The sequence below is a fragment of the Neopelma chrysocephalum genome, unplaced genomic scaffold, assembly GCF_003984885.1.
Source record: "Neopelma chrysocephalum unplaced genomic scaffold, ASM398488v2 Primary Assembly neopelma1_75, whole genome shotgun sequence".
Lineage (NCBI taxonomy): Eukaryota > Metazoa > Chordata > Aves > Passeriformes > Pipridae > Neopelma > Neopelma chrysocephalum.
In genome coordinates this window covers 2300344-2320153 of record NW_020897736.1, presented here as the reverse complement: position 1 = coordinate 2320153, position 19810 = coordinate 2300344, and the positions used below count along the sequence as shown (strand labels likewise).

The 19810-nt window shown below is 38.7% G+C and overlaps 1 protein-coding gene across 3 annotated transcripts in view; it reads right to left on the bottom strand.

Moving 5' to 3' along the window:
• Nucleotides 1-4025: 4025 nt before the first annotated feature.
• The window catches only part of WDR72 (WD repeat domain 72), a 109753-nt gene continuing 93968 nt past the window's right edge, over nt 4026-19810 (bottom strand). For all 3 annotated transcript variants that reach the window (XM_027688678.1, XM_027688680.1, XM_027688681.1), the window contains exons 19-20: nt 11794-11892; nt 4026-6531 (exon numbers count right to left, since the gene is read on the bottom strand). In XM_027688678.1, the coding sequence (XP_027544479.1) occupies nt 6476-6531; nt 11794-11892 (155 nt within the window). In that variant the 3' untranslated portion in view covers nt 4026-6475. The remainder of the gene's footprint in view (nt 6532-11793; nt 11893-19810) is intronic.

Below are 19810 nucleotides of genomic sequence, written 5' to 3'. Positions count from 1 at the left end.
GTGCTTCTCCCATGACCAATGTCCAACACATTGTACTCAACAATGTGTAGGACAGACAAAGGCTGTCTGTCCCAGTGCTTGGACACAACACAAATCCTGTTGCTGCTCTTTTCTCATCACTGCTGAATCTGCTTTTCCTGTTACAAATTCTATCAGCCAAGAAGCCATACTGTCCCTTTGGAAGTCCTTAACCTGAAGCAGTACTTAAGAAGGAATGCTGTCACTCCAGGGCAAGTGTCATGACATCTGCAATGCGTTTTTGGTCATGGCTCCATCAGGCATTAGGAGCCTGTTTGGTCACAGACCATCCACTGGGTCCAGCTTGGAGTTGTGACAAACCCTCCAGTGTGAATCTGTCCTCTTCAGATCATCTGCCTGACTAGTGACTGGATGATATACTGGGCCAAGGGTTTCTGCTTCACACCACACAGCAAGGGATCAGAGAAATATTGGTTCCTGCTTCTCTCCCAGCTTCTGCAGAGGGCTAGAACAGAGGAATAGAGAATATATAGGAATAGGAGGAACAGAGGAGTGGAGAGCTGTCCAAAACTGCAGCTGTGGCAGTTGGATGACAAGGGTTTAAGTGCTACAGTCTGCCCACTTTCCCTGTTCCCTCAGCTGATTCCATACTCAGTGTAGATTAAACCTCCACCAAATGCATCCTCAGACGGGATCCTATGGAATGAGAAATGCTGTCCATCAGATATTTAATCTCCCTCTTACTTCAGCTGCTACTGGTTAAAAGCACTGAGGGAGCTAGTGTTGATCTACTTTTTCTGTCAGTTTACTAAAACACGACTGTTTGCCTCCAGCATTTAAACAGTATTTTCTAGTTCAAGGCACTACCATCATTGTGCTTTTTTGTGCTAGTTTTTCCCTCTGTGCACAGTCACATGTGTGACACCTGCTTTTACCTCTGAGGGCCTGAAGATGATCCCACAAAGTCTTCCTGAGGTTTCAGCTGATCCTGCAGAGACTAAGGTTGGTGAACAGCTTCGATTCTGGGTCTCACTTTTGTGGCTTCTCTTTCAAAATCTCTCTCAACTTCTTAGCCAAAGTAAATGTCAGTGCAGACAATTCCACACTATGCCAAGGCAAAAATATTTGGACCTTCAAAATGTTATTTCCAGGATAATTCATGACATTTTCTATAAAGCACTGTTATTAGTGAGTCCATAGCACAGAATTCCACACTGTATCCCACTACCTTTCTCTGTCCTTCCTCTTTGTCTCATCAACAAGGACGCCCCAAGCCAACGCTTTCCTGCCCAAGCACCTGCTGGCTGCTTCTCATTCTGCAAGGAATTACACATGGGGACTGTCTTTGTAAATCTTAACAATTCTGAACTTTCAGAAACATCCCGTGCGTCTTGCAAACTAATGCAATAAAAAGAACACCAGCAAATTAATTTACAGAAAACAATATGTTAAAATGTACAAAAAAACAAATAGTGGCAACTGTATCAATGCAGAGAGATATGACTTATTCTCTTTTAAACACTTGTATTATGATGTTAAAAGCTTCTTCAGAGGTGCACATTACTGAACTGATATCCATCTTTAAAGCAATCATGCTTTCAGTTCATTCTCGGCAAAAATAATCTTAAACGTGGGTTTTTCAGATAAACTCAAGAAAAAGCTGGAGTGAATTTCAAGGCTTGAGTGCTGCTGCCATCTACATGGCAGGAAGACTATAAACCAAAACAAACAACAAAAATAGGTATGTTACATTTACTGGGCAGAGCTGTAAGTCTGCAGGTCAGGGTGATTATAGAAAATAAAGTTCTGAAATGAAATCTTTTATGAACCTGAGTTTCTGGTGAAAATTTATAATGATTTAGGGTACAAATTCCCCAGGTCCTTATTATCAAAAAGATTACTTATTATTTAGATAAAATTTGAGAATAAATAAGGAAAATATTACTATTTTATTAGCGTTGGCTATTGTTAATATTTTTTTGATGAGTATTATGCTTTCAGATGCTAAAGAAGAAAAAACAAAAAATCTCAGAAAAAACCTCCCTATTGCTGTAAAACTGGAGGGAGTAATGTACTTAATGAAACAACATATACTACTTACATATACTACTTACTCTGGTGATGCTATTTTTCATTGCTGTCTTATTAAGAGTATTACAGAGGAATAAAGACAGTTTTTATTGCTATATTCACAAGACAGAATGTAAATTCAGTTTGCAAAATGTTGTATTTTCAAGTTAGGTCTTCTAGAATTACATGAAAGGAAAAGATAAGTGTAATTAAATTTGTACTGTGTAAAAATTTTTGTCAAATGCACAGCCCACTCTAAAAAGCTCTGCAGATGTTTGCTACGTTCCATAATTTTCAATATTGTTTAGCAACTCTCACTGCTTCACCTTAAAACCTTGATTTAATTTGTACTTTCTGACCACGCCATGTCCAGGACACTCAGATTCATCAGAAGACACGGACTGCAGTCTGGATGTGACCCACACAGCTGAGACCTTCCAGCAGGTGTCATTCAGGAAAAAAACTTCCCGTGGACACCAATGAGACAGTCTTGGGTTATTTTATGTTGCCTCCAGGTTCAGAATTACTTCTTCAAAAATAAGAGTGATGAATTTTCACTTTGGGGATCTATGAATTAAAATGATAACTCAAATGCTAATAATAATGCTCAGAGCTTTGCCTAGCAGCTCAGACTGAGTGTCCTATGAGGAAGGAAAAAGGGGAAGACCAGCCCTTGAAATTCCTCTGCATCCTTTCCTCAAGCAAGAAGAATGGCCTGCAAAATCCAGCAGAAACATCCATCACGAGAAGCAGGACTTTGTCATCCCAGATCCCCCATCAGGAATGTGCATGTGATGCCATTCAGCACTGGCACAATGACTTTGGAGCTGTGCTGGAGTTTGCTGCCCCAGTCTGCCTTCAGAGAACACGCTCTTCCAAAAGGAGTAAAATCCTGGAGAGAGAGGCAATGCTGCTGACTGAACCTGTCCCATTCTTTTCTGAATTTTCAGCACTTCAGCTCAGTCAGACTTGCAAAATCCTTTCCCTTGCTAGATTGCTGATGTTGTCTCGTAGCCCTGCTGCACAGTGGTTTTGTTAGAGTGTGTCTTTATTTCAAAGGGACACGGAATCCCATATATATATTTCAAGTCCCATGCCAACTTGCCTTCAGAAAGGTTTCATTGGATTGGGGAAGGGCATTACTCAACAAAATACAACCCATAAATGGAAGCAGTTTATTACAGTGATCAAATTTAAAATATGTAAATGGCACCAGAGATTTCAAAACATAATGCTTGGATTTGGAACCGTAAATGAACAGTTCAAACTTTAGGGAGGAATATAAGTCAGTGACCATTTAACAAGTATGAATTATTTGGAAAACTCAAAATCCCTCAAATAAAAGAGATGTCAATGAGTTTTAGCTTGAGCTAATACTAAATCAGTAAGGGCCTTTTGATTTTTTTTTTAATAATACAATGAATTATGCACATAATGGAAAAAATCCCTACAGGATTTGAAAGCTGAAAGATCCAGAAAAATCCCTGCATACAGCACCCTAAACCTCCAATTTCATGCTGATGTGTGTGTGGACTGTCCCACATTTCCACCCTGAATTGCCTGTTCCTCCTCTGCTCTTCACACTGAGGCCAGGGCTTGTCTTGCCACAGCCTGGTCACACAAGCACCAGTGCAAAGGAGGAGGCAGAAAAGGATGTGGCAGGAGCAGGGAGAAGTTCCCCTGTGAAACCAGAGCTTGAGCCATCCAGGCCATTGGACTCCGTGACTTCTGGATGGAAAAAAACCCAACCCAACCCAAAACACCACACTCCTTAAGCAGTTGAGGTATTCAGGAATTTTTTACCCTATATCTAAAATTTATAAACTACTCTAAAATACTAGCATATTACTCTTTTTGGCAGGATTCCTTCAGTGTGACACAACAGAAAAATGTATTCCTAATTACCTTGCAACCTCGTTGTAAAATCAATCTCCATAAGCAGGGGTACATCAGACCACAGTAGTATGGAAAGGTTCCTTCACTTCAGCTTAGAAACTATTGCAGGAGGTTCAAACGTGGTTTTGTATTCAGCTCTGAAATTGTCACTTTGTTGCAAGAAGATTTCTCTAAGTGAGAGTTCATGGTGAGCACACATTATAAAGTTGGTTGTTTGAAAGACATCCAGAAGACACGGGAAATATATTTGCTTTACTGGGAAATAAATGTACCTAATAAAAAAAGTTCCTGCCTTACCTTACTCATACTGCAATTGTAATTAGCACAAAGCACGCATAAGCATGTGCCAAACACCAATCACCTCCCCACAAGCCATTCCAGAGGGCTGGCTTTATTGGCAGGCTGCTGATGTGCACTGCTTTGCAGAATTAAAGACAAGCAATCAAATATTGTGTTGCACAAATGTAATTGCTACTACAGCCGTCCTGGGTGTTACGGACAACGCCAGTTCCTTGAGCTATGAGACCTCTTTGAACACATCCGTTTTTAAGCTATCTACTGAAAGAGTTTTAAAAAGATTTGTTGCCTTGGCACTAGGAGCAGAGCTGGCCCAAGCGAGCAGATGCTGCTGCAGAGCAGTGACTCTTGTTGAGAAGGGACTTTTCAGTGCCAATGGAAGACCTGCTGCAACAAACTGGATGTGGCTGCTCACACAGATGTGGAGCAAAGGAGAGAGCCAGGTGCATCTTTTGTCATTTGTTCTACTGTCTGCAAAGTTCTTGAAGGGTTACTTAGTTCCTGCAGATATATTTGCAATTTTATTTTTACCTTCTAGATGTTTGCAACTCTGATTTAGCCATAAAAGTTAAGAGGAGGAGAAATGTCAGCTGAAGACGTTCTGCTCTCAGTTGTGTTGTACAAGCATAGATACATCAATTATATTATTCCACACATCCATCACAAGAAGTGCAAGAATGAAGCCCTAGCACTCCACATTCTGTTTAGTCACCATAATTCAAATACAACCTCGTATGAACAAAAGATACGTTTTACAGAGGAAAATACCTTCTAAGAATAAGGAAAGTTGTTTCTGAAAAAATGCCAAATGTGTGAAAACCGACGACTTTTCTGTTAAAAGATGCCACTTTTCTACATGGTATTTGCTGTTAAAGAAAAATAACATTAAATATCTTTATCTTCTCTGGATTGCAGCCAATATTCATGACAAATTCTTTAACTGAATAAAAACTGAGATATTGCTTCTCACAAGACCCTTCCACCTGGTGTTTCTGAAGGCCTCACTGCCATACTCTGCACTTAGGGACATGGGCTCCTGGGACAGAAGAAAGCAGAAGAAAGAAGTTTTTGTGTCTGTATCATGTTGAACCAAATTCAGGCCATAGTGTGGCAACAGAAACCTGGTTTTATCACTTCTACAGCTGTGACCTTTCCACACAAGGAAGGAAGGGATTCATTACCAGAGAATATTTCACACTGAAGGAATCTCCACCCTTACAGTAAAGGCAACTTATGGCTAAAGTGACAACTAGAAAGGGTAACATCAGACCAGGATTTCCACCATAAGGTACAGATCCAGAAAGTCACATCCTCAAGTCCCTTCCACTCCATTAACTCTCCAACTACTGGTAACACAGAAAGTGAACTTGCTGCTCTGAATGGCCACTATTTGTCAAACAGCCTAAATCCCCCAGAATGTGAGGTGATAAATGAATCTAATCAGCTGCACATATTCTACAAACATAATGATATTTTTTTTTTTAAAGAAAAAAAAATGTATAGCTGCTTTTCCCAATGAGCACAAATAGATGTTCAATGAAGTGTATCATTTCAAAAAAGGACTCCAATGGGCTTCTTCAACTTCATATTGGCAGTACATTTCTACAGATGATGGTGATGGCAGTACTTATATAACAGGAAAATTTACATCCTAGACATGACCAGATTTGTTATCTATTTCCCACCCTCTCCTGTGCACAGACCATTCTTTGTATTTTAGTTATTTCTAAATATTCCACGTTTCATTCAAAATGTGCATTTTTTTTCCTTTAAATACAAGCAGATTTTCTGATTATTTGAAATGCATTTGGTTTTGCTCAGTGCTAAAATGCTATTGGTAATAAAAGTCAGAAGCAAGGAGAGAGAAAAGTTTAAATTTGACGTATGTAAAACAACACTAAAATTGATGCAACTGTTTAATGGTCAATCAAAGTTGTAAGATTTGGGATCACTGCATAAATAAATGAAAAACATCTAAAAATGAAGAGCTGATATTTTCTATGTTAAAACTATCCAGATGTAGCTAAATACATTTAAATCTATTAGTGAGGGAAGTGTGAATTGAAGCCAATAACTCAGCCAAAAGAAGTCGATCTTATGGAAGGTATTTCTTCTGAAAATGAACTGTTAAAAGTGTACCATAATAAATACAAGAAGCCATTTCATGTCCATGCCACATATGTCCTGTTTCATGGCTGTCCTTGTACATCTTCTTTCAGCTAAATAGGTTTTTCTAACACACCTTACAGGAGCACACTTTAGATATCCAGGGATGTGTCTTCGTGTCATCTGGAAAACAAAAGAATTCATCTGGCTTAACAACTTTACAATTTGAAGTAACAGCAAAGACTTTTTTGCTAAAATGTAACTTATTTTACAACCTTTTCATAGAGTAGCAAACGTTACAATTTTTGTAATGGAATAAAAATTTTCACCCTCATGCTAGTGTTAAAAAGATCACAAATCCACCTCCAGAAGACTGATAACATTATAATAGGAAGCAATACGGAACCCAAAACAGCTCAAGAGAATGTATGGCATTCCTCAAAACTCTTCTCCTGAACAGTCTTCTGCTTCTTCCTTTTTTGATTTAAAGGAAAATGCTCCAGTGGATTGTCAGAAAGATAATTTCTGTATTAAATTAATAGGGTGTTTATGTTTTTTCAGTAAATATAATTGCCAAATTAGATGTATTTTCCTTCAGCAGAAATAATTCTATAATAGCTGTAAACAGAAGTAAAAAGAAGTTCTGTTCATAAGGCATTATATTTTAATCCTGTTGGGGCTTTTTAGAATTCCACAGAAAAGCACTCTCAATTTTCAGTTTTTACCTTCATGATTTCTTCCTATTTGCTGTATGGTAATATTTACAACTTGAATTTTAAATATTGCTTGCATTAGAAACACACAAAAAGAACACCACGCTTTTCTAGGGCACTTTGTACTTGAAAACTTACAGAATATTTGCTTTTACATTCTGCCTGTGTTCTGATCAACAGCCACAGAGGTGACACAGTGCTGATTTAAATAACACTCTTCAGTGAATGGAACTTGGAGCTGGTAAGTGATTATTCAATAATTATAACTTGCCTGATAACAACACAGTCACACTTTTAGTGCTGTATTTTTAGGCACATTGTGGCTAATAAGAATCTGCTGTTCTTCATACATTTTCATTTCTATTTGCTGCAGTTCTGCCTCTCACAGATTGGGTTTCAGGGAAATTCAGAGATCCTACTCATCTTTATGCCAAGGTCTATCCAGGAAAAGCAATTAAGCAAGGCTGCAAAAACTGCTCAGATTTTCCCTATTATCTGTTATGCACCCAGAATTACATTCCGTCCTGAAAAGTGAAAAAATTGAAGAGGGAAAAATTTAACATGTGCAATGTTTTTGGAACGAAGGGGTGGGAGAGATCATGAGCTGCAGAAGGGACCAGCTGACTCAGGCAGAGACTGCCTGGCTACTGAAGGCCAGAAGCATATGGGGGTTTTACCATTTACCTGGTTTCTATCCAAACGATAGAAAACACTCTATACTTTCCATCTACAGCTTCCCATTCAATCTTCCATTGGGGAGGGTTATTTGCCCCCTATTACCAAGTGAACTAATAGCCTATTTTCTACTCTACTGCAAAAATCTCTGCTGTGGGAAATAAAGGGGAAGGGGCATCTGTGTCTACATTGTTTCATGCGACTTCAACTCAAACCCATTTCTCTTTTTCAGAAGAGCTGCACTTGCAGAATCCTCCTGGGTGGGACTGCACCACATATGAAAGCTAAGACACCTCAAGTTGTGTCTAGTCCTGCTACAATCCTCTTAGATTTTGACTGACAAAATTCAGAGCATTTTCGATCCCCTTAAAACCCATCTCAAGCAACTCCCTTTGGACAAGATGATCTGTCTCTGGGAGTGTACATTTTCCACCATTGTTTGTACAAGAAAACTCAGGTGAATAGCTCAGACCTAGAAGCCTCTTACACATCCATGTACCCTGACTTTCAGCCTCTTTCTCAGTTTCCTTAAATGAGAAAAATTTGCCTGATAAAATAGTAAACTGCTGGGAATATTTATTTATATAAAGAAGCACTCTAAGGGATAGTGAATTCTTTATGGGGGGTTGATATGATTAAAAGCCAAGTTCTACAAAAAGCTGTTGTAATTCTTATCTGATTATTATGTTCAAGGCCAGAGGAGAGACGAGTTTGAAAAGCCAAGGCTTTGCATGTCAAACAGAAGTAGTCCTCAGCATGTGGGGAAAAATGGCAGTGATAAACCCACTATTAGGCATCTGGGAGAGAAGCCCAGCATCTCCTCTGTGTGGGGGCTACAATAGACATGAGCCACTATCACAGATAATGGCAGCCTGTAGGCACATGAGGGGAGCAACTAAAATCCATTTCACTTAGACAAGAAACTGCAGTCTGATATTTACCTGTGTCCATCACACGTGAAAAGTATTTACTGTGAATTATCCAAGAGAAAAGTGCAGGTTGAGGGGTTTCATTACCTATCTGAGAGTAGTTCAGATCACACACTAAACACAAAAAATCACAGGCAAATCTTAGATTGGTGTCTTGGCTAGTCAAATGGATTCCTGCTATTCATCTGAGCATATGCCTTTTCTACAATTGCTGGAGACCCACATCCAGAGCAGTGAGAACATGTGCAGACACACAGAAAATGTGAAAGTAAAAAGAGTAAGCTTTATGTGACTTTAGAAAATGAAGATCACATCGAAAATAAAGCTCAGTCTAATGTCAAGGGTGGAGACTGCACCTTTCACCACTGAAAACCACAAAACACAGGCAGAAGTGTGATGGCTGCTCTACAGCTGTCCTGATTCTGGTTGAAGTTGTAATAGAGAACCCTTTCCACGAATAGTTGGAATTCCTTGTAGGTATACTGTCATATTTTCACCTTTTCCTCATCAAAAGAGATAATAAAATAAATATATTTCTTAACACCCTTTTGCACCTGTGACAACATCTTGTAAGTGAAGTACAAGAGACTCTGAAAAAGATATATATGGATTTATTAAAAGAAACTTATAAATGAAGTTTTTAAGTTTGTCCAGACTTTGAATATGTGTAAGAGAGATTCTAAAGTCACAGGTTTCACCAAACCAAATGCTGACCTCCCAGGCATTCTCAGGTTCCATGATTCAAAGTCAAAGCAACTGAGAAAATCATAGCCAACTGAATGTCATATTATTGTTTCAATGTTTGCTACTAAAAGTAAATGTTAAGCTTTAAGTAAATGTATTGTGTTACCAAATCTTTCCTTTCAAACAAGCACTTCTGTCAGAAGTGTCTTAATTTCTTATCACAGAATTTCATCCGCACAAGGAGCAATAAATAATTCATGTTCCCGGCTCTTTGTTGTGTGTCCCTGAACTGCACAGAGCTGGAAGGCTGACAGCTGTGTCAGGACAAGCACCAAAGATCTGACATGACAAGTGACTAACAAGTTTCTTTCAGTCTATAGTGAAAGAAGACAATGGCATAAAGTGCAAAAACGAAATCCTGAAACAAAATGAAACTGTTTCTTTCTCTTTACCTAAGTGTTTGCTATGAGCTTATTTCCGACCCATAACCTCTGGTCATTTTCTAGTACTGCCCAACCCCCTTTACTCCTCACATTCGCCTGGCCATTTACGCCTGTCCACGGATCAATATGAGCAATTCTTGGAGAAATACGATGTCTCCATGACAACCAAGCCACAAATTCTCAGTGGAAAGCAGTGAGACCAGTAGTGAAATCTCCTGAGGTTTTCAGACCTATAAGACAAGATGTCTTAAAATGCAGGAATGGACAGAAACAAAAGCCAGAGTAATTCATTGTTTATTACTAGTTTAATGATGTCAGATGGACCGATTGGAACTCAGTTTTTAAGTTTAGATGCTTTATCAACATGTATTTTTGCCAGTCAATATTCACCTCCTGACAGGCTTTTATTCTTTCCATTACTTCATACAGATATGCAGAATTGGATATCCAAGTTCCCATCCAAATGGCTACACTTGGCCAGACAGAACCAATTCGAGGTTAAAATTAATGGTATCTTTCAGGTACATTAATTCTCCCCTGAACTCTTTCGTGCCACCTTGCCTTAACACTTTCTCACTTCAGAACTGATCAAATCTTGGACAATCTGCATTTTGGCCCATAATTATTGTTGAAGGGACTATGGACAGTTTCTGAAGGAGGTGCTATACACCACAGACTGCTGGAGTCAAACTTGGCTCCTTCCTGAGCAGATTATCTATTTCTTTCCAAATCTCATGCTGCTTTCTGCTGGACAACATCGAGTCCAAGTCTATGTGGCTTTAAAATGAATAGAGATTTACAATTCATTGCTTTCAATTATTGTAACATATACTGGTGTTCATTTCTGTGGAAGAGATGAAAAGGGAATGTAGTTCAAATCAGGTATATGACAGCAGTTGAACTCCCAAGGAATCTTGGAAGAGTGGAGTGTGCTGAAATATAATCCCCCAGACATGGGTCCTATCTGGGTTCTGAGATGACTTAGGGGACCTGACATGGATTTCAGACTGCACCCTTTGACTGAAAATTAAATCTCAGCAGTGTTCCTTGGGGAAGGATCAGGGGACTGTTGGCAGCTGCCCCCTGTCAGCACAGGCTGCAAGATTTGGAAATCTCTTAACTAAGCTGACAGGCCGCAGAGACGATGAATCAAAAATATGATACACGGATCAGCACACAGAGATGCAGGAGGGTACAGAGAAACCAGATAAAGCAGGGAAGGAAAATACCAAGTGAAGAAAGATGTTTAACTCTTTCACTAATGAGGACTGTGTACAGGTTGTGGGTATGGTATCTGTGGGTCAAGCTCACAGTTTGCTTAAAAGATCCTAGTATTTAGTCGCACAGAATGTTTTTAATCAGCTGTGACTCCATACAATTTATATTAAATTGTTTCCTTTTGGGATTCATTTAATAAATTTCATAGATGTTCCATAACGAGAAAGATAATGAAACTACATGAAGATAAATCTTTCGGTCACAAAAAAGGATGCACTTTATGGATGTTCCTGTATTTAGCTGAATCAATGTTAAGAGTCATTAAAATGAAATAATGATTGTGAGCTGATTTAAAGGAAAGAATCAAGCTATTTAATGCCACCAATTTGCTTTCCTCCAGAGATACAGTGTTTGACTGTCCACTGCTACATTCAGCTGCAGTATATACAGTACTTCTAATTTTTCATCATCTCATGCTACCTTCAAAGGGTCAGACACTGTACATATATTAAGTAAGCAGTGTAGTCCAAAAGTAATTATAATGAACTAGTAGTGTCAGCTTTCTTTTTGGTCATAAAGCCTTTATCCTTTCTAAGACCTGAATTCCTGATGAAAGAGGAAAGGATAACAGCTCCACACTGTGACCCCTGGAGGTGACCATTAATTTGACATTGCAGCTGCTAAAAAGGAAACAGCGTTTCAATGTGCCTTTTTTTAACAGACCCAAAAGCTGTGTCAGATTTATCACTTGATACTTGGTGACTGTCTTTAAATGCCTCTCACCTGGACTCTCAGACTCTTCCAAGACACATCTGTCAGGCGTATCCTCCACATCTTGGAAGTTTGCCGAGTTGGAGCTCTTGCCATGCTTCAGTACACTGACTGGAGCAATAAAGAATAAAAACACAGGGAGGGAGAAATGTGATGTATGCAGAAACCAACACTTCCTGATTTTCTGCAGAGCTTTCAATGCTGAAGACGTAATTTGTAAACACAAATAACAGATTGAAAAAAACTCCCAGAAACTCAACCTACTTATATGCAACCAGAGGGTAGTTGAAAAATCTATAGACAAGAATTCATGCAGGGTGAAGTTTGAAGCATCAGCTGAAATGAGATTCCTTTGAAGTAGAAAACCAGCTTTTTTTTTTCTTATAGAATCCAAAAATAATAAGCTAATTTAGAAGTCATAAAAAAATGCTTGTCTGTTTCACCAAAGAAGCCAGTAAACAACAGAAAAGATCAATTAGGTGGTTTTGTAATTACTGGAGTCATTCACCAGGGAGAGCAATGGTGTTTACTTTAAGATGAAAATATGTTGAATGCAACAAGCTGGAATGTGTAAGGAAATTAGTGATAATTCCAGAGTGCAGTAAAACCCAGACTGAGATTACCAAATTTAATCATATGTTCCTCTTAATTGCTAAAGCCATTTTCTTTTCTGAGCAGAAAAATATTTTCAGGGAAACAATTATTTGTCTATATAGGACTTTTTAATTCACTTGGCCTTTGAACAAATGCCACAGAGTTTTCCTGAGAAGAAGAGGTACTTCCCTTGTGAATGTGCATTTCCCACTCTTCTGCTTCATGTCTCTGTATGGAGCCACAAACACAGCTTAAAGATGAACTACAATTATTAAACAATATATTATAAAGACTAGATCCCAATTTTTCTGTCCCACTAGAACACTTCGATTATCTTATTTCCTAAGACAATAGCAGTGACTAGAAAACACTCCTTCTTTTCTAATATCTAGAAAACTAAGCAAGGTTCCAAACTTCCATGTGGAAGTTTGGATCTCAATGTGAGACACCAACAGCTACGTGCAATACCAGTATACTTTTGTCCTCTCTTCAAGACAAGAAATTTTGATGATTTTTTTTAACCAAATGAATATTTGCTGAAGGATCACGTAATTTAAACACCTATTTAAATTTTCCAAAATTATGAGTGAATCAACAAGGCCTCAGGGCATTATGCAGGCATGAGGGGCTCAAAAGACACATATTCCACTTTCGTGTGCTGAGCTTTCCACGGGTTTGCAACTATTGATCCTGGGTCACCAAAAGGTTCCATCATTCTTGACTCCTGCATCTACACAGAGTCTGTTTGAAACAATCAAGGCTTCTATACAATTGTGGAATTAGATCCTTGAAAATGTAATATTAAAACATAATAAATAATGAAGTTTATTATAGTGACACCATGCATTTCACCTGGAAAAACAAAAAGCCAGTAAATTTTGCTTAAAAGGTCTGCCTTGGATAGCAAATAATCAGCACATAAAACCCTGCCCAGGTAAAGCAGGAAGTGTTGACATGATAATCTGCATGAGGTGAGTTGACACTGAACAACAATTACAATAACAAACAACAAATGTTCTTGTGCACACATGAAAACACTATGATATGTACAGGAAGAAATGTCTTCAAAGATATCTGTGCTTCTCTCTGTTTTTTACTACACTGAAGTACTTTTCAAATACACTAATTGAAGGCCAAGATTGCCACTTCAAAAAAGAAAAATTGGAATATACAATTTATATATATTATACAATGTATATTATATAATATACAATATTATATTTTTAAAAAATTTTGTGTCACATGTTTTTCCTAAAACACTTCTTTCCACAGTGGAGTCAGCTCCACTGTGCTGAGTGATAGACTGAGTCATTACAGCTGCATGAATTTAAAAGTCAGAACTACTCTGAAGTAGAGCAAGAGGAAAATTTCCAACAGAGTATCCTGTGATAAAAGAGAGAAAACAAAAAGTACAGCTATGTCTTTGCAGAGAAAGCAAAAAATCACAAGATTTTTAGTCACATAGCAGTGACCAAAAATTCAGAATCATCCTTCAAAACTAATTGTGTATTTTCACCCAATAAAGAACTCACAGTGAACCAAGGAGGGGAGACACACAGTCCCAGGTAGGATCTGGCAGGGACTCCCCTTGCTGGAAGTCTGGGCTGCAATTGCTCTTGACTGGGACTAGGACAAACCTGTTCAAGTGCTCTCCCCTGTCCCAGACCATAAGTCATATAATTTAAACTAACCTGGTAGGTATTACAACAAAGCAGCTCTGAGCAGTGTTTTTAGGGAAGGTATCAGATTCAGCTGAGAAGCAACTCAGAGCACAACAACTAAAACACAAGCAGAAGCAGGTCCATACACAGATGAGGTACAGCGGGAGGAAGGTGGGAAGAGAACAAGAAAGAAACCAAGGCAGGACAGAAACCAAGACAGTCCAGCAGGATCCTTGGACAAAGCAGGAGGATTTCCAGTTGGGAGAGGATGAAGTCATTAAAAGCCAAGAAAGACAAAAACAAGAATAAAAGGATGACAGATCACAGGCAGAGCTGATACAGCTGGAAAATGCCAAAAAGCATGAAACACTCACAGTAACAGTTGGAGTCAAAGAATCATTAGCAACAGTTGAAGGGAGTGGAAAGTACAAATGGAAAGGGTTTTCAGGGGGACAGAGAGGAAGACTCCAGACAACTTGTGTAAAAACTGTCAAGGGAACTTGTGTAAAAGCTGTCAGAGAAGGCAGTTCAGCAGGTGCAAGTGAAGGGAGGGAAGTACATGTTTCATAAAACCAGGAGACAGGCCAGGACAGACCAGGATCAGATCCCTGGTGCAAGCAAGGGATCTATCTTAGCTCTGCCACTTAGAAATGCACATACCTCTCTAGGCAAAACTCAGGCAAATAAACTTCAGAAGACCCTGGTTTATGAAGTTACATAATGAGTGTATGCAGTGAGCAAGAAAGGGACCAAGGCAGAGACCTTCAGATCTTTTTTTTTTTTAAAACATCACGTTATATGCTCAATTTCAAAAGGAAGGTTTCTTAAAAATATCATAAAAGAACAAAGGGAATTGAAAAGTTAAAAATAAGGAAAGTACAGTCTGGCCTAAATAAAGAGTGAAAGTAATAAATGGCATTATGTAATCAAGAAAAAATACAAAAAAAGAATCTCAACTCTAACACCTACTTTACTGCCTATTCCCTTAGGGGAATAGGATTTCATGTATAAACACCAATAGGAGAAATATTGTTCTGAATTGCTTATACTAAGGATGCTGATGGAATTTAAGTTATTTAAACATAAACAGTGTGATCTTTATTCAGAAGATACTCTGTCCTACTTTGGGTTTAAATGGCCCTTAAAATTACTTTTGCTTCCCTTTGGAAGCTAATCTCTGTAGCCAAAGTGACATAAATGGAGTATAAATGAGCCCCAAATCTACAAGTCAGAGGAAAAGTCAGGAAACAACCGTTTCTGATATTATAACTGCAATAACATATTTTTCTATTCAGCACAATGTCATTTCAGTTATTAGTCAGTAGAGATTACCTTTGTTAGCATGGAAGTAAGGTAAAAGGACATATTTCATTGAGGCAAATGACCTTGAACTTAGCATATAAAGATGACATAAATCTTCATTGTACAGGATCAATCTAGAAAATTGTGGTATTTTTTTCTGATGCATCTTATTAAGGTCTTAAGACTTGTTTACTGAACTCAATACCCATTCTCTGATATTGTTGAAACAGAAAAAGTCATTAAAATAGGTATGGGATTTAGAGTAGTAAATGAATGTCATAAGAACACAGTGTTTAATGAAACATTTATGCATCTAGTTTCAAGATATTTCAAACAGTTTCATAAAATAAAAACAAATTGTTTCTAGAAAGATACCACAGGCTGGGTGGTGATCAGCCTTTAAAGAACAGTCTTTGTGTGAACAAACTGTTGAATGACCTGTTCTTTGTGAATACAGACTAATCACTAAATACAGAAACAACTCATCACTGAGTAATAATTAAAAATATTAGGCAAGATAGGTTATAGGTGATAAATGTATCTAAGGTCCAGTATGGAACACAAAGGGCCCTGAATCTACATAAAAGATGCATGAAAATAAAGCTGTACAGGGAAACAAAATGCTAGTATTTTTTATTTTTGTAAGTGGATAAAACAATTGTGCTGTAATGTCAATTCTGAGCTGTATGGCCTCTATAGGCACTCACCACATTATACCTAAAAAGCTTGATGGAACAATAAATGCCCTGAGTACTATTTTAAAAGCACATTTCATATATCATACAAATACAATGAAAAGCATAAGAACAGCTGTATTTACTGAGACTAAAAAACATCAGTGTAGGAGTCCAATAACAGTAAGATTATACTTCTCCAGAAATTGCTCCTAAAGTCCAATTTGAAACTCAGGTTACTCCGAACAATTTTTTTCCCCTCCTGTAATAACTCACAGTAGATTTCTGTTCCACAAACCTCCAGTTTTCCCTTAAACATGTGGAATTTTTGCAACCTTAACATCCTACACCCTAACTCACTTTAACCTGGCAAGCTCCACAGTTTTACCCCCAGCAAGGCATCCCCTTTTGTTTGTCTGCCCAGTCCCTCTTGGCTTAATGTGATGTTTATTCTTGTTTGAGAAAAGGCACAGATCCAAGCCCTGCACACTCTCCCCATGACCCTTGTGACTGAAGTCCTTTGTTTCATCTCTTTTCCACGCTGAGGGTCACTATCTTACTTAGCTTTACCCACATATTTCAGTGGTATTATCTCACTAATATTATAAGAAATGCTGAACGCATTCTGGGGTGGCAAGAGGAATATTAGCAGCACTTCCCCAAAACCACAGAGACACAGAAAAAGCAGACACTGGGGTGACACCAGCCAGAGCAGCCGTCCTGCCACTGCGGTGGGTGACACTCCCCACCCAGCAGGTCCCAGCAGGAAGGTGTCAGGCTGGGGATGTGCCCTTGATGGCACCAATGCAGAGCACAGGGCAAGGAATCCCTCCCAGGTTTTACAGGTGACACTCCCTGGAATGAGCCTGGTACCAGAGCCTGGTACAGTGCTTGTCTTTGTTGCCACACCACAAGTGCTGTGCACTCCTGCTCAGCTTGCCATTCAGATTTTTTCCTGAGAAACTGTTACCTTGCTCTTTCTTCCCCATCCTGCCTCTTTGCAGAAGATTAATCCTACCTCAGTCGAGATCCTTGTTTTCATCCTTATTGAATTGAACCCTATTTTTTTCCAGACCATTTCTCAGGCCATATAAACCAGTAATTCATCTCACTGACAGAAGACATCAGTGGCTGGTCATTTCATAATTTTTAGTGTAGTTTAAAAAAAGCCTGCACTGATGTATGTAGTTGTCATTTAATTGAGAATGGCTGATGGTTAACTTCTGGTGATTAAATATCACACAGGCCCAGTTTTCATTACATTTTAATTTCAAAAAGAAAGATTAAGAAATTAACCTGGAGAAACACGTTATTATTCTGAAGTGAATGCTGCAGCATATGGAAGTTGGAACTGTGCTTGAAATAAGCCAGTATGGAACCACTCAGACTGGAAGGTACTGTATTTTAAACCCACTACAGTGAATGCAGAAGCAGGACCTAATATCACACTGCAGAGCTCAGTTTGCAGAACTACCAACCCACGTGCCTGGGGAAGCCTGAGCTGGCTCCTGCCCTCTGAAGCCACATGCAAACAGAGCTCCTTCCACTCACTGAGGGAATTTCTACTAAAGAACATTTTGCTTCCTGTACGTGTGAAAGGTTTTATTATATCAAAAAAAAATACCAAAGCACCAACCCTGAAAGTCCATTTTCCTCTCTCCTTATATCTATGAGGGCAGCATTCCTCCAGACAGAAAAACTGAAATTTTCAGTGATTCTTTTCCCAATATACCTTGAAGTTTTATTCACCCAGAGGGACTCCCCTACTTCTCTCAACTAAAATATAATGGCACATAACAAATTATGCTCTCAAAGGACATCCCATTTTTGTTTCATTAGTGCAATGAAACATTCACTCAATTTTAAAGCAGTTGTCTTGATCGTAGTTGTGATTTATATCAGATTCTGTCCATGTATTCTGTGTAGTATATATTATAAAACACCTAACTAGTTAAATTTGTCTCAGTGGGTTCTGCTGCAAGAAATAAAATACTTTCCCATAAAATCCCACACAGCATTTACTGCACAGCTCTGAAGCATAAGCTTCTGTAGAACTTAGGAGGATTTAAAAAAGGAAAATGTAACCCCAAACTGTCTTAATTCTTCTATTGTTATACATTATTTCCTCTCTGGCTAGAAAGCCTAATTTTCTCTTTTCCAGTTCCCTAAATGTAGGTTATTGTGTCTTTTAATCAAACATGATGTAAGACTGCATTATTTGATCAACATTATTTATCTCTCCCTCATTTTTTTTTCAACCAGTAACTGGGAGATAATAGGAAAAAAAAAAGATTACAGAATTAGTAAAGAAGGCCAATTTTCAAATCTGTTAGTTACTAGATAATTAGTATCTTCTTTTAATTAAAGTATATAACATCTCCTCATCTGTCCAATTTTCTAAAAATATCACAGAATCACAGGATATGCTGAGTTGAAAGGGACTCACGAGGATCATCAAGTCCAACTCCTGGCCCTGCACAGAACCATCCCCAAGAGTCACACCATGTGCCTGAGAGTGTTGTCCAAATATTTCTTGAGCTCTGTCAGCTTTGGTGCTGTGACCACTGCCCTGGGGAGCCTGTTCAGTGCCCAGCCACCCCCTAGGGGAAGAACCATTTTCTAAAAAAAATATAGCAAAACTCCCCCCTGCCTCTGGTGCATTGAACCAGTGGTGTGGGAGAGCACACACTGCAGATGGGATTTGCCTATCAGTGTATCAGCAGCACCTACAAACCCAACAAACAAAGAAAGAAACACTCCCTGTTTTTAAAATCACATTATTGACAGTAATGACATTATTATTATTTTCATGATAGTAGATTGATTTGATATTCAAGTGTAAAATCATTAATCAGGAAATTTTCAGAGAATTATGGTTCAGTCCATTTCTACAGAGAAATTCTTGCTGTAGATTGTCTCAGTTTGCTTTTTAAACCAAAATGAAACAAAAGAGTGCAGCACAGTTATGGCACTGACACGTCCCTGTGCATAATGTAAGTGTTATAGTTGCACACTCTCCCCATCTCTTGATCAAAGCTGTCCAAATAGCTTAATCCATGGGGAAAAAACATATACAGAACCTCTACATTAACCTCTTCTGGCCAGATTATTGTTATTCTTTTGCATTATGGCCTTGAAGATGTATTACTGATAGGGAGGTAAAGCCAACTGCAGCACAGCATGACTCTGCTGAATGGCTGCTGTAGGAAAGTGGAAGTACTTATTTCCAAGATATTTCTGTGATGCTCCCTACTGTTAAAATGTTATCTGACTTTAAAAGATTTTCAGTTCAATTGTAAGCAATAAGTAAACTCAAGCAGTACAATACTGCATACTGGAGAGTTTCACTAGCTGGTCAAACAGGCATTATTCCAAGAAACTACTGTTGTATAGGACTGCTTCCTGGTGGCTGAGACCTCTGATTGGCAAAAGACAGTGGACTTTTCAGACAGCCAGCTAGTTACCCATGGATGTGGCTCAAGGCTGACACACAGATTGACTGGTTCACACTAATTTACTTCACACAGATTCCATTTATCTCCTAGAAGATCCCCTGGCAGCAGCTTATAATGGCATATCCTAGGATGCCTGCCTGCATGAGTTTTTAAAGCGGCAGAGCTTGATGAATCTAAGTCCAGAAAACAGTTCACAGATTGAGGACTAGGTGCAATCAAAAAACATCAAGTAGCACAGCTGGGACTTGCTAGCTTGCTTGACTGGTTTGAGCAGCTGAGCATTAACTACGCTTGCTTTCCTGCTGGCAGCCCTGTGTCACTAGGACAAATCGGAGCACCACCC